This window comes from Camelus bactrianus, chromosome 32 (assembly GCF_048773025.1).
Source record: "Camelus bactrianus isolate YW-2024 breed Bactrian camel chromosome 32, ASM4877302v1, whole genome shotgun sequence".
Classification (NCBI taxonomy): domain Eukaryota; kingdom Metazoa; phylum Chordata; class Mammalia; order Artiodactyla; family Camelidae; genus Camelus; species Camelus bactrianus.
The window spans coordinates 4,201,039-4,215,937 of record NC_133570.1 but is presented as its reverse complement, the minus strand read 5'-3'; the positions used below and the strand labels follow the sequence as shown (position 1 = coordinate 4,215,937).

At 56.4% G+C, this 14,899-nt stretch overlaps 1 protein-coding gene across 4 annotated transcripts in view; it reads left to right on the top strand.

Moving 5' to 3' along the window:
• Positions 1 to 14,899, top strand: part of AACS (acetoacetyl-CoA synthetase) — a 42,059-nt gene that overhangs the window by 18,044 nt on the left and 9,116 nt on the right. For 2 of the 4 annotated variants that reach the window (XM_074356448.1, XM_010969738.3), the window contains exons 8-13: positions 1,602 to 1,749; positions 6,381 to 6,461; positions 9,458 to 9,582; positions 12,449 to 12,513; positions 12,634 to 12,756; positions 14,491 to 14,604. In XM_074356448.1, coding sequence (XP_074212549.1) covers positions 1,602 to 1,749; positions 6,381 to 6,461; positions 9,458 to 9,582; positions 12,449 to 12,513; positions 12,634 to 12,756; positions 14,491 to 14,604 — 656 coding nt within the window. The remainder of the gene's footprint in view (positions 1 to 1,601; positions 1,750 to 6,380; positions 6,462 to 9,457; positions 9,583 to 12,448; positions 12,514 to 12,633; positions 12,757 to 14,490; positions 14,605 to 14,899) is intronic. The other 2 variants (XM_074356449.1, XM_045506368.2) reach the window with 1 other exon arrangement.

Here is a 14,899-nt window from a genome sequence, read left to right as displayed (position 1 = left end):
AATGTTTACCAGTAATTGAGATAAAAGGAGAGCATCCAGAAGAATTATATTAGCTACTTCATTTAGCTTGAGACAATGCCGAGAGCTCCCCCCGTTCCACCCTGGGAGTTAGGCCCCCCTCGCTCTCCGTCTTTCGGTTGCTGGACGCAGAGATAATCTGGGACCCAGCTCGCCCGTGCTGCGTGCGGAGACCGGGAAGCGGGACTCCCCTTTGGGCTTTTCATTTTCAGAAGAACAGCAAAAGTAAGGCCTATTTACTGTGATTTATAGACCAATTGAAAGAGAAGGTTTTTCTCTGTGAAGCATCCGATTAGATTGGGCCCTTTGTGTAAATGGCACTTGAGTGGGAGGTGGGGGGTAGAACGGGGCTTTCATTGGCTGGAAAGGTCCACGGTAAAGAAGTTTCCTGACACCCCGGAGAGGAGGGCTTGGCTATTTACCACTCAGAGTTTGAATTATTTGGGGTTCCCTTTTCAAACCACCACGCCTCCCCCGGGAGGCGTCCTCATCTTTAAGGATGCCTTCGCGTGCAAGACAGCGCACTTCTTCCCTCGAGTGTGTCTGCGTTTGTATTTCGGGGTAGTTACCCTTGGCGATTTGCTGTGGGCCAAGCTGAACTGATTTTTTTCCCCTTCCTTGAAAAAGAGAAAGTTCCATTTGTCCAAACGGTAGTTTTGGGTTTTCCTCTTCTTCTCCCTTCTAAGGGAGGAAGAGTGCCAGGGTTTTGGGATTGATGTTCCTGCTGATCTCAAAATAGAGCGAGCACCTCTCCCAAGGTGCCTCTGCAGCTCCTGCCGCAGTGTTTCTGCTCAGAGAGCAGCCCCTCCGGTGGCCCTCGGTCGCGTGCAGTGACTCTTTGCGTCAGCTTTGGGGGCAGGGCAGGGGCAGGCCTCTCAGGCCATGGCCCACAGCTGGGCTTAGTTTTATGTGTTCCTGGACAAGTACTTGGATCTGGCCTTTACAAACCTCGGGGTAGAGGAAATTAGTGACAACACAGGATGTTTGCCCAGCAGGTTTTCTGCCATAAAGCTCTAGTTTTCTGGCCTTGGCTGAGCTGCTTGCTGTGACCTTCACGCGTCAGGAAAGCTCGCTAACCCATCACCTCCTCCCCTCCCTTCTCCTCGTGGCGGGAGGGGAGGGGTCAGGCCCACCTGGCCCTCGCTCCCCTTTGGGGGACCAGGGGAAGCAAGGCGTTTGCTAACCAGACGGTTGGCAGCGGACAGGAGATGCCTGGGCTCCGAAGACTTGAGCATCAGTTCAGACCCCTCTGCAGGGTCTGCGTGTAACAGCCAACGTGTTAATTGTAAGCCGTCCTTCTCCAGGATGTCTGTTAAAGTGCTCAAGTTCTCTGAAAAGGCAGCCCTTGGCCCTGCCAGCAGTGCTGATAAAGTACCTGGAAATTTTCACTCACTCCGTGAGCTTTCCCTGGGCGAGCATGAACCCATGAGCCCCAGCTTCTCCCTTTGCTCTTCGAAAGCTCCCAGACAAGGCTGGTCCCTGGGATCCAGGCGGACGTGGAGGGGCGCGAGCGGGAGGACTCGGCAGATGCCCCCGGCCTTCTGGAACCTTCACCATCTGTCTCCATGCCTTCTTGCCCGCAGCGTGTTTCTGGAAGACTTCCTGGCCACTGGGATGGGCGAGCAAGCCCCCCAGCTGGAGTTCGAGCAGCTGCCCTTCAGCCACCCCCTCTTCATCATGTTCTCGTCGGGCACGACTGGAGCGCCCAAGTGCATGGTGCACTCGGCCGGGGTAGGTCTGCACCCCACGCCCGGGCTCGGGGGTCGGGGGTGCTCCCAGCTGGCGAGGGCAGGCACCCCTCCCCAGACACCCCAGCACATGGCCTGGCTCTCCAGAGGGGGGCCCTGTGTGGAGATCCAGCCTTGAGCCAGGCGATGGGGGCTGCTGTCCCAGTGCTGCTGTGGCCCTGTCCCCACTGTGAGGTACAGGGACTCCACGGGGCCACCAACGTGAGGCCTGGGCCAGGCGATCTGGTGGCTTTGACGCTGCAGGTTGTGACCCTTTAGGGGATCGTGAGCCCAATGGAAAGGCCCTGCCCGCATTTTAAATGGATAGAAACAGGACAGATGAGAATAGAAAATACTAGTGCGTCACGGGTCGTAAGAGGTGTCGCTGCTGTTTGGGGAAACTGTCATCGTGTGAGTGCGTGTCTGGATGGCGCAGGTGCAGGCCGCTTCGGGAAACTTCCGTCTGGCTGTGGCTTGTGGTCAAAGAGTTTGAAAATGCAGTTAACTGAGGAAGGACTTTCTACGCTCAGTCAGCCCAGTGGCCGCAGCAAAACAGCACAGGCTGGGGGGCCCGAACACCAGAGATTTACTTCTCCCCGTTCTGGAGGCTGGACGTCCCAGGTCGGGGTGAGGGCGGGCTGGTTTCCTCTGAGCCTCCCTCCTCGCCGTCTCGCCACGTCCTCCTGTGGTCTTTCCTCTGTGCACACACATCGCTGGCGTCTTTGGTGCCTCAGTCTCCTCTGTTTATAAGGACACCTGTCACACCGGATGAGGACCCACCCCAGTGGCCTCATCTCAACTTCATCCCCAGTCGAGGCCCGATCTCCGAGCACGGCCACATTCCCGGGTGCTGGGTGTTGGGGCGTCGGCCTGATGCTGGGGGGGCACTGTTCAGCCCGCTTCAGATACTTTTCACTTTTCTATTTGTTTCATCAAAGGGCCAACATTAGTAAAGCCCCTGAAATAGCGCGTGACGGCTAAGCGTTAGATGTTGCACATGTGGATTAGTGACTCAAACCTTTTGTTCTTGAAAAAGTTTTGAGGCTACAGAAAAGCTGTGAGAACGGAGTGGTGAGCTCCGTGGTGTGTTTTAGCCAGCTTGCCCTGTCATCAGCTTTCTCTTAACATTTTTGACATCGATTTTTAACATTATCTTAGCAACCTTTTTCCTTTATTTCTCTGTGTGTGTGATTGTGATTTTTGGTTTTTGCTGAGCCCTTTGAGAGGAAGTTGGAGGCATCGTGAGCCTTGGCCCCTGCAGACTTCAGCACGTGTCTCTGGAGAACGAGAACATTCTCTTGCCAAACTGTGGTGCAGTCCCCATGGTCAGGAAGGGCCGGCGTCGCTGCGACACCGTCACCTGCTCCCGGGCCACATCCCCCGGAAGCTGCATGGCGGTCGCACATCCTCACCGTACATGTCGCTTTTCTCCAGGGCAGCTCCTCAGCCCCCCTTGGTCGTTCTGACGTTGAGGTTTTGCAGAGTCTTGTGGGACGGCCCTCTGTGGGTGTGTCTGGTGTTTCCTGGTGGTTGGATCCGGGTTACACTTTCAGGGCAGGAACCCCACAGCAGTGATGTCATGTCTTCTCAGGGCTGCATGTCGGGAGGCACCCCATGTCCGTTCTGTTCTTAAATGTCAGTTAACGAGCTCACTTCCTGGGTGGCTTCAGTGCTCCTCTGTACCTGCTGTCACGTCCGACGTCATCTCCCTTTACTCTGCTCCCGGACTTGAGGAGAACGCTTCCTTCGGCCCGGCTCAGACCTCTCCTGGGCGGTCCCGGGGCCCAGCTCCTGGCGCTGCTCCTGGCCCTGCGCGTCTCACCCAGCAGCTCTGCACCTCCCTCCTCCGCAGCCAGTTCCCCACTTTCTCCCGAGTTGGGAGGCGGCGAAGAGCAGGCAGTGTCTCCGTGAGACCTTGTCGTACCCTTTCCTTCCCGCGCTGGGAAGAAGGGGATAATCCGGGGGGGGAGCTTCCCGTTCTCAGACCGCTTCCTAGCTCTTGCTTATTCTTCTAACTCAGTTAGCTTTTACAGACGTTCTTGACATCTGGAAGTTGTTTGAGAACATCTCCTTCCCTAGAAAGGAGACATTTGCACTCGAATCACTGTGACACCTCATACAGCTCTTCAGGCAGTGTTTTCATCAGAACGTGGAAAGGGGTTAACACGGCTTTGCCATTACCTGGATTTAGATCCACGGAAGGTCTGATCTCAGGTTGTGAATTAACTGCCAGGTGCACAAGAAAGAGCCTGTTAATCCACAGCAGTGACCCCTCAGGGACCCCAGGTGGCAGGAGGGAGGGGACGTCAGGGGCCGAAGGCTTTATTTCTGGAAGTAACACTGGCCAGGCCGAGTGGCCTCTTGGTGGGAGTGAGTTGGTTTTATTGCTCAAATATCCTGTTTTATCGAGTTGGGTGTGTTCAGAGTCTGAGGTGTGGCTCCCTGGAGAGGGCAGCCCTGGTCCGCCTGGTCAGAGGCCCGATAACAAGCCACAGAGATGAGCATTTTTAGAAACCTCGCAGACGAGGGTGGGGTGTGTACAGCAAAACAACGGACATTGTAGGAAAAACTGAAACGTCCAACTGTACTTTTATTTTGAGTGCTTTTTGCCTAGTGAATGTCACTTTTTAAGGAGCAGAACATAAAAATGTATTAGATGTAATATAGTTGGCTCATAATGTCATCGTGCCTGGGGTATTTGGAGTGTGGAAAAGTCAGGAGAAATTATATTAATTCTGGCTCCGCTGGGCTCTTGCATCTCTGGAGAAGGGGCCGAGCGTCTTGCCTGTTTTTGAGAGCTTTCCCAAGAGGAAACTTGAGAACAGCGTGGGGGATGGCCGCAGGGGTGGGGCTGCTGACACTAACCCCCAGGTTACTGGGGGGGGTTGGTCCTGGTTTGCTGGTTGGTTTTTTTTTCTAAGTCCATGAAAGCGCCCAGAAAGCAGCTTCCCTCTTCCTTGTTTTAAATCACTCTTGTTGCTGGAGACCCAGGAAACCTTGCTGCTGACGCTTCCTGACCCTCAGGGAAAGCATTCAGGCTTGTAACAAATGTTTAAAAATCAGGGGAAGAACTACTGACATGAACCGTTAAGGTTCATACAGAGAGAAGCAAAGGGTGGTTTTGTGCCATCGAGAGAGGGAGGGTGCTGAGCGAATGCACGTGTGGGTTATAAATAGGGCAGGCTTCATAAAGCGGGCCATCTGGGCGAAGATGCGGTTTCACTGTCACCCCCCACCCCCCACGGTTCCTGCTCCTGGCCGGCCTGGTGACGGGGCCGCCGTTCAGGACAGACTCTGGAAACGGCATCTCGCTCTTGAGTTAGAGAATTTGTTGGGTGGGATTGTTTCTGTGAAGCTTGCAGAGGCATCATCTCCCATTGGTTTGTTTTTTGCTTCTCTTGGGTACAGCGAAGGTTGTAGAGGCTGGTTTTTAACACGTGGGTCCTGCCTGCAGCCCCTACAGTTCCTAGACAGCCAGCAGCTCCCATCTGTGGGCCAGACCGAGCGCAGTGGTCTGGCCTTTCCAGGGGCCTTGGAAGGACCTCTCCAGCATCCCCGGTCCAGCCTCAGGATCTTGTGTGAGGTCCATTGTGAAGATGGGAAAACTGAGGCTGAAAGATTTAACGGCTGGTTCAGGGGCCCCTTGCTCTGCTCTCTGCTTTGTGCTTGGGGACGGGAAGCTTCCTGTCCGCCCTGTGAGCGCAGACGGACACGGAGTCGTGTGGAACGAGTGGCATCTGGGCAGTGGAATACAACGTAGCTATAAGAAGACCGCCAGGGGAGCTCTCTGTGTCCTGACAAAGAGCTCCAACGTATGTTAAATGGAAAAAGCAACACGCAGGCAATGTGTGCAGATGAACAACCGGCATAAATAAATACATGCAGGTGGGCAAGAAGTATACCCGGAAACACACAGGAAACTTACACAGTTGCTGGTTGCAGGGGGTGGGGCTTGTCTGGTATGTGCTTTAGAGTTTGGTCCAAGTGAATATACTGCCCATTAAACATCAACATAAGAAACAGCAGGTGATGTGTGAGGGTTGGGAGAGCGGGGTCTGATTGGGCGTTGGAGCTGAAAGCAGGAGTTGGGGCTACCCCTTGGCCCAGGGGTCCCTGGGCTTGATCTGAGGCTCACAGGGAGCAGCAGACACAGCAGCAGCGGTGCGTCCCGGGACAGTCTCGCTCAGTCATCCGGCCTTCCCTGTCCACCGCGAGGGACCAGAGTTGGCCAGTAACGCCCCAGTCTGGAGGTGCAGGTGTCGCTGCACCGAGCCTGCGTCCTTTTGCCTTCGTCTTTGACTGTGACTCTCCACTCCGCCACCACCTTCACTCCTCTCTACCTGAGGTTGGCGGGGGTCGTCTGGCGCTCTTGGTCGTCTGGCGCCCAGACGAGCCCACAGGCTGGCAGGAGTGGGTCTGGGTTTCCTCCTGGGTCCTCGGCGAGTCTCAGGGGCCAGCTGGCAGAGGGACGGGGGCATCGCTCCATCAAGGCGAGGGTGCTCAGAGGTCTGCTTCCTCTGGGAAAGAAAGCGGAGATTCCTCCCTCCTGCCCGGGACCGAGAGTCTGGGCTGGCGTGCCTCTGTGCCCTCAGAGGAGGCAGCCCGGTTCACGCCCTGTCTCCCGCTTCTCCCCAGGGGACCCTCATCCAGCACCTGAAGGAGCACGTTCTTCACGGTGACATGACCAGCAGTGACATCATCCTGTGCTACACCACGGTCAGTGTGCGCGTGTGTGAGATGAGTCCTGCCCCCCCCCATCCCTCCCGGGACGGCCAGGCTTTGGTTCATCCAGCCGGGGAGGCTTTATCTTTACTCTTCTCTTTGCCTCTCCCCCCTCGCACGTGTCACTGGCCAGATGTACGGCTTGAGCCCTCAGGCTGCGTGCACCAGCGGCCTCTGCTGCGGGCCCTTCCCTCTCCCTCTCTGTCTCTCGTTCCGACCACCTCTCCCTCCGGGCTGCTGCCCGCTCCAATCTCAGCACCAAGGTCGCCTCTTAACTTGGCCTGCCCTCCTGTGTTGACCTCGGTTGCCGCTGGGAGACCTGGCACCCCGAGGAATTCTAGAGAAACCAGGGAGACCAACCAGGGAATTAGCATTCAGTCTCTCGAGCCTCTGGAGTTGGGGACAAGAGTCACAGGACTGAAATCTGCCGGCTTAACCAGGGGACCAGGAACTTAACCAGAGATGCCCCGAGGACAGTCGGTTCTTAGTCCGGTGCAATAGAAAAGGGAATTTGACTGATTCAAGCTGGAAAGGAGTTTATTGGAAGGCTGTCGGACAATGGCCCCCAAGATGTCCATGTCGGGTCCCAGAACTGATTGTCTGAACTTACACGGCAGGAGGGGCTTTGCAGATGGGATGCATGAAGGATCCTGAGATGGCGAGGCTGTCCTGTGTTATTCAGGTTGCCCAAGAGATCCCAAGGGTCCTTATAAGAGGGAGGCAGGAGGGTTGGAGGCAGAGAAGGAGATGGGACGATGGAAACAGAATCAGAGTGCCATGGTGCCGTGAGCCAAGGAACGCAGGCGCCCGTCAGAGCCGGAAAAGGCCAAGAGAGAGTCTCCCCCCCAGCCTCCAGAAGGAACTCCCAGCCCTGCTGACACCTGATTTTGGATGTCCGACCTTCAGAACTCTCAGATAATAAATTTAGACCACTGGGTGCGACAGTGGGTTGTAGCAGGGAGAAGAAGTGAGTGCAGAGCAGCCCCCACACCGTGGAGCCAGCGGGAGGCTCACCGTCCTGCCCCAGGTGGATGTGGTCCTGCCCTCCATTGACATGTTTTGTCTGGAATGCATATCATCAAACCACAGCTTGAGTTCAGAGCATTGGAGATAATCGTGACCCTGCTAAACGCTGAGAGGTGAAAACTTAACAAGTTGAAGAAAGTGGTGTTTATCCCAAGGGAGGAAAACTCAAAATTGACTTTTTCCAAGACTGCAAATAGCAAGAGGCTCGAGGATGGTTTAGCTCCCTTTCTGCCCTGAGTTTTTCAGGAAGCGGATGCTGGAGACGTCTTCCTAAGCTGTGAGGTTGTTGCCCAGGCCCCGGCTGGGCCCCTGGTGCCAGACTCTCAGGACCCCATGCAGACACAGGAGCGGGCCAGGTTGCCTCATCTCCCTGTGTGCCCAGCTGTAAATTCAGGGGCTTGGGCCGGATGATCCAGGCTTCTTTCAGCTGCAGGCCTTGATCCCAGATCCCCTCTCCCTCCTTCTCTCCCACAATGTAGAACAGCGGTGCTGGGCACCTCCATCCAGGCTCTGGCCTTTCCCACGCAGGAAGCCCAGCCCCGGGCGCATAGCTGGAGTATTGATTTGAATTGCAGAAAACCCCCAGCAGCTACACTGATGTCCAGCTCAGCTGCCTCGCTGGGACACGGCGATTTAAAACACCAGGGTTTTGCATCGAGGGGACGTACACAGTGCAAGGACTCAAAAGTCCAGAGCACTTTTTCTGGGAAGCATCCTGCCCACAAAGGATTGGATCGTTGGATTTTTCCATGCAGTGTGCCAGGCGCCAGCAGCAGCCTCCGGCACCCTCACCCGGCCCCAGCCAGGCCTGTGCTGTGTCACTGACCCCCTTAACAGCTGGACACTGGCATTTGTTTTATTATTTTATTATTTTTTAAAATTTATGTGTTTTTTTTCCTGTTAACGTGTCTTACATCATTTTTTGCGGGTGGTGGTAATTAGGTATGTATGTATGAATGTATGTATGTATTTATATTTTAACAGGGGCACTGGGGATTGAGCCCAGGACCTCGTGCATGCCAAGCACACGCTCTACCCCTGAGCTCTACCTCCCCCTGGACACCTGCACTTAATAGGATGCAGAGCTACCTACTGAAATAATTCCTTAATAGAAGAAACTCACCTTATGCTGGTGAAACCTTAAAAAAAAAAAAAAAAAGGCAGCTGAACTAAATGGAGGTTTTCGCAGGGCCCGTGGTTCACTTTGCCGTTTCTGTGCGGCTGAGGAGGCTGGTCGGCGGCTCTCACCTGCGTCCCCTCCGTTGTGACCTGCTGTTGTATCCTGAGTGCCCCAGTCTGGGGTTCTGAGCTGCCACCTGGGCGCCACCTCCTGTGGCCGCTGCATCCCCACGGGCGGGTTTCTGCCCCAGTCTCGGGGGTGGGCGTCCTCGCGGCCCGCCTTGCCTCTGGGGTGGGGTGGGGTGGTTTTGCCCTCTGGACAGAGATTGCTGCTGGAACCTTCCTCCTGCTCCTTTGCTCTGTCATCACCTGTGTTTGGTCCAGAATCTCCCACAAATTCTGGCCCGGATGGGAGTGCCACTGTCAGTGGGGCTGCGAGCACTTCTGAGCACTTGTCGCACGTGGTGATAATTTCATTATGCAGCCGGCGGGTCCTTGGCGAGAGGCTGGCGTCTTCAGGGCCCAGAGGCGACCGCACCCGGCTGTCTCCCTCCCCTGTCCCGAGCTCTCCTTTACAGGTTGCGGGGGCTGTGCTTTCTGTCCAAAGTGGGGTGGCGCCTGCGGGAAACCTTCTTTGACGCGTCTGAGCACACACGTGTGTGTGCATCCGCACCATAAACCCAGGTGGACTTGCTGGGGCAGAGCATTGTGCGTTTGAAACGGGCAGTTCTAGGCAACTTCTGCCTCAGTGTCAGGAGGCTTCCTGGGAGCATGAGAGGCCAAGTGACGGGGCCGAGGGCGCTGGCCCGGTGCTCTGTTGACACGGGCTCCTTCTGTCCCTCCAGGTCGGCTGGATGATGTGGAACTGGGTGGTGTCTGCTCTCGCCACGGGGGCGGCCCTGGTCTTGTACGATGGCTCCCCTCTGGTGCCGACACCCAATGTGCTCTGGGACCTGGTCGACCGGATCGGGTAGGTACCCAGGACGCCGGGCTCAGACCCAAGCAGCTGCTGCAAGGATCTGGGTGCCGTCTCCGGGATGCTCTGCCACTCTTGATGCCCCACTCTCGGAAGAGAGGCAGACTGAGGGCTGATAAGAGCATTATTTCACTCGGGGCCCATCCCCTCAGGGGTAAGAGTATGGTCCAGGCCGAATGTCCAGCCCTGTCCAGGGGACGGTGGGCATAAACTCATCAAGGGTCTGGCAAAGTCTGTCACGAGGCCATTCGCAATGTTGGACTTCCCACCTGCCTTTCTGCGAGCCCCTCAGGGCTGCCCAGCATCTTGGGGGTCTTCTCAGACTCCCAGGTGCGTCCCCAGACGCCCTCCTGCGTGAGCCGCAGAGGGTACCTCCGCCTCCCTGTGGTCCGGTTAACAGTTCTCTCTGGGCGACGATGGGTGGGAATCCTAAGGACGGAAGCAGTGGCCAGTTAAAGTGGGTGTCAGTGCCCCTCCTGAGGACTAGGAACGCGGGGAAGGATGAAGGGGCCCCGTTCCCGCCACCCCCTCCTCATTGTCATCATTAGAAACCGTCAGGAGATGCTGTTTCATTAGCACCTTCTTTGCCGACGAATTAATCATAATGGGCTGATGCGTTCTCGCCACGGTGGTGGGTGGTCACCGTTGGCCTAATGATCGTGTTTCCAGGAAGGAGAACGTGGAAGCCGGCAGGGCTCCTGGGACCTGAAGTTGGCCACGCTCGGAAATGCCCTAATTATTCTGGATTTGAGCCGGTTCACAGTGGGGAAACAAGAAGGAGCCACGAATGTTCTCAAATCATTGGCCATTAATATTTTAAATAAAACTTTGGCCTGGGTAATATTTAAATCCTGACATTTGGCTCGCAACATTAGCAAGGAAGGTTATTTCCTAATGAGATTGTTTCCAGCGAAAGGTTAATCAAATCCCTGGGGACTTAGACGGCTTGGCGATCTCTGCCCGTAATACCTGTTAGCCGGCCTCGGCCGGAGGCGCGGTGACATGTGCGCCTGGGGTGTTACAGGAAGAGGGAGAGGAACGCGGGCGTCCCTGGGGCTTAGCGCTGATGCAGCTGAAGGGTGAGGGGCCCCAGGGAAACCCAGCTTTGCGTGTGAGCGTGTGTACGCATGTGCACGTGTAAGAGTGAGCACGCATGTCTGAGTGTATGTGTGCATGCGTGTGACTGTGTGCAGGTGCGTGCATGTGTATTTGCACGTGTGTGCGCACACAATACGTACCCGAAAGTAGGTGTGTGAGTGTATGCACACGTGGGTGTGGGAGCACGCGTGTCTGTGAACAAGCGTGAGTATGTGTGCATGCATGTGATTGTGTGCAGGGTGCACGTGCAAGCCTGTTCTCAGCCCCGTGGTCTGGGTCCATTTAGCAATAAGCATGTGCTGGGCGCCTGCCTTCCATCCTCCTCAGCCTGTGCCCCGGACGCCAGCTGAGATGTGGCCCTGGCGGTCCACGGGGCCCCGCTGACCTGGCCCCTCGCCCGCCTGGGAGGCCCTGCTTGCCCAGGTCAGCGAGGCAGGTGCGACTGTGCAGCCTGGCAGGCGCTGAGGTGAGGGGCACTCACGCCGTGGGGAAGAGAGGGTGCAGGTCAGGCTGGACTCGCTGCCTTCATTCCAGCTCTGTCATCTCCCCAAAATGAACTAAAACTAAGTTAAATGAGCTTTAACAGCAAATCCTGTTGGTTTGTGGCAGGAGGAGCAACTCTTCAGACATGGCAGGGCGGGCGGAGTCCTTGCAGCGAAGTTTCAGGGCCTCTGATTTTTAAGATAATGCTATGCTTAGGGACGAAATCTTCGTTATTATCGGGTCAGCCCACAGACTGACTTGCATGTGTGATAACTGAGTGATGATTTTGTAGACGCAAACAAGATTGCTTTAAAAGATGGATTTCCCTCTCTGTTTGGGGTGTATTTCTGGACCCTCCAGTCTAGCCAGGGGGACATTCTGGTTAGGGGCAGGGCCAGAACTCTGGGGTCCAGGTTGGTAACTGGGCAGGCGTTTACGGTTAGGTCTGGAGGACACGTGTTCCAGGCAGAGGGAGCTGCCATGAATCACACAGTGTTCTGTGTGTCTCTGCCTCTGAGCATCAGTCAGCGCGCAGCTGTCGCCCCGGAATGACTCTCCCCACCCAGGTGTGAGGGGATGAGGTCTTGCTGCCCAGAGGGGCGGGGAGGGACCTTGATGGTCTGGTCTCCCTCAGCCCCCAGAGAAAATGTCCTTTAGTTAGGGAGCTGGAGCTTACCTGCCAAGGGCCACCTCACCGGAAGGAAGCAGAACATTAAGTGATGGTCTCCCTGTAAAAACACAATGATTTACACTCAGCACCGCGTGGTGTCCTCAGTGCAAACTCGGGCGTAAAGGATGATGGGTTCTAATTGTCCAAAAAGAGAAGAGCTGCTGTTTTCTGAGTTTTAAGAAAACACGCACTTGTTTAAGAAAAGGGTCAGGAGTTCCAAGGACGCCCCCCGTTCTGACCAAAGCTCTCCGCGTCCCTGACAGTGAAGGTGTGAGGTCACAATCTGAGGGGGTCTTGATTCTGGGGCCTCCTTGGGCCCCCCAGGAGGAGACATCCTGCAGTTGGGAGGATGGTGGGTTCACGTACAAACAGTTGTTGTAAGTGGGGCTGGGTGCCCTGCAAACCTGTCACTGCTGCCCCAGAGCAGACGCAGGTGTGGGAGCTTGCGCTCAACTAAATATTAAGTATTAGTTCAGTCCAGAGAAGAGAGGTGTCTGGGGTTATGCAGACTTGTCAGGTGTGAGTCGCGGTTTTAGAAAGCCACGGCGCCTGGAGTAGGCAGGACCCCTGACGCATTTCTGGCATTTTCTTTCCTTCATCCGTCCTCAGCATCACCATCCTCGGGACGGGTGCCAAGTGGCTGTCTGTGCTCGAAGAGAAAGACATGAAGCCAGGTAAGCGAGCCCGTCTCAGGGCCACGGAAGTCAAGTCCCCTCTGTTACCTGCGCCCGGCATGCAGGCCGGGCTGAGGGCATCGGGCCTGGTTCTGACCTCCCAGTGATTCTTCGCTCTAGCGGAAACCCACAGCCTGCAGACGCTGCACACGATCCTGTCCACCGGCTCCCCGCTGAAAGCGCAGAGCTATGACTACGTCTACAGGCGCATCAAGAGCAGCGTGCTCCTGGGCTCCATCTCGGGTACGGCTCCCCGCCGCGCCCCTGCACTGGGGACCGGAGACAGGGCTCGGGAAGAGTCGGCGGACGCGGGGCCCAGGCGCGGCCCCGGAGTGTGCTCGCCCACAGACCACCAGCCGGTCCGCCAGCTGGAATCTGTCTGAGTGAGCACGCAGCGGAGTGTGCACGTCTGCAGGGTCCGTGTCCCTCTTCCTCGGTAGCTGTGTTCCAGAAACTGAACTCCAGCCCCAAGTTAGCAAAGACGGAACCGTTGCTGGGGGTGGGGGAGGTACCCACACACCTCACATCGATTGTAACCTCCAGTCCTGAGCAGCTCATTCTGGTAGATCCTGTTTCCTTTACGAAAGAGAACAAGGTCTGGATGTGCTAAGTGACTGGCCAGAGGCCGCCCACACGCGGGGCACAGAGTGGCCTTCGAACCTCCCGGTCCCGGCACCGCAGAGTCGGGGCCTCTTGCCTCCCCCGCCCCCACCCACCGTGGTCTTCTCCTGGTGGGTGGGGGCGCTGTGGCCGGTGGGGAGGAGGTCGTCTCCCAGGCCGGGCTGGCCCATCTCGGGGCAGCTGCGTCCCTTAGGGTCTCGGCCTGTCCCCCTGCCGCTGTCCCAGCTCTGCTCCTGAAGCAGCACCTCTGTCCACTGGGCGTCGTTTGGTGTCGCAGGGGCAGCGATTGTGCCCTTTCGGGGCCTGGGGGCTGAGCAGACCTTCCTGGTCACTGAAATGAACACAGTTCTCCCATTTTCATGGGACGTGTCTGCCGGTGCCTCGAGGTGTCAGGAGAAGGCAGGAAGGACGTCACACTTCAACTCTCTGTCTGAATCAAGCCCTACTGGTTGTTGGAAGCATCAAGCTATTTTATGTGGGTCTTTCTTGAATCCTGCTCCCCCCCAAACGTCTCCCCCGCTCATATACACAGCATGATTAAGGAAAAAACACTTTTTAAATCACAGAGCTGTCTTTCTAGGTATATGATCAGGTCTAAAGGGAAGCACAGACACTGTGTCCAAATCACCGAGCCTAGGAAGGTCCGAGCCCGGCAGCTCCGTGTGTGCCCGTGCCCCCTCCCACAGCCCCGCCCCGTCTCCCCAGGCTGCGGTCTCCATCCGAGCTGCGTGCAGGTGGCTGAATGCATGTCTGTGCTCCCAGGACACTCTACCCTGCAGTCACGCGGGCCCCTGCCCACCGCTGTTTGAGGGGCAGTTGTCGCAGGATGGATCTGGGTGTTAATGCTTCTCCGTCTTGAGGGCATTTGGGGTCTGACTCCCTTTCAAGCCTCTTCCTGAAACTGGAGTGTTTCCATCCAGCACGTTCTCTCTTGCTTGAGACGCACTCCAGGGGCCTCAGGGTTTCTGCTTCTCCAACAACTAAGTGAATGGAAACTGGAGCGGAGAGGCTTTGCACGTGACCCGTCAGTGCCTGCAGGCAGGCCTAACAGAGCGAGGCTTCCAATTTCCCTCAGCCCGAGTCTCAGATTTCAGTGGGACCACGAGAGGTCATTTATTTGGTCTCTCCTTCAGCAGGAAGTCCTGGTCGAAAAATAAATCACCCAGACATGGGAGGTTTGCTCCAGTTCCCAGATAACCTCCCCCACCCCTCCCTGAAGAGAAGCTCAAAGGCGTCTGGGAGTTTTCCAGTGTTTATTTGGAGAAAGAGGGGTCCTTCCCTTTCATTGTTCAAATCAAAAACACTGCTTTGTCTCAGTCTTCTGAATTTTGAATCTCCTTTCGCCGTTGCTTGCAGGCGGCACCGACATCATCTCCTGCTTCGTGGGCCAGAACTGCTCCATCCCTGTGTACAGAGGGGAGATTCAGGCCCGGAACCTGGGCATGGCCGTGGAGGTGTGGAACAAGGAAGGTGACAGCCTCAAACCCTTTCTCTCTCTGTGACCAGTGTGAGTGGCAGCTTGGACACACTTGGATGTGTCACTGTGCCTGGTGACAGTTCTCCAGAAACACCCTGTCTGAGGGGCCGCCCCTCTTGCTTGCAGACTGCCGGCCCTCCAGCCTGGTTTGACACCCGCAGGGCTCTCAGAGCGCCCGGCGGGCGGTTCCCCAGCATCCAAGCTTCGGAGGTGCTGATGAGGCCTGACTGCCTGACCTTGTGAAGACCCGGCGGAGGACTGGGGCTTGGCCTCTCTGCCGGTCTCAGG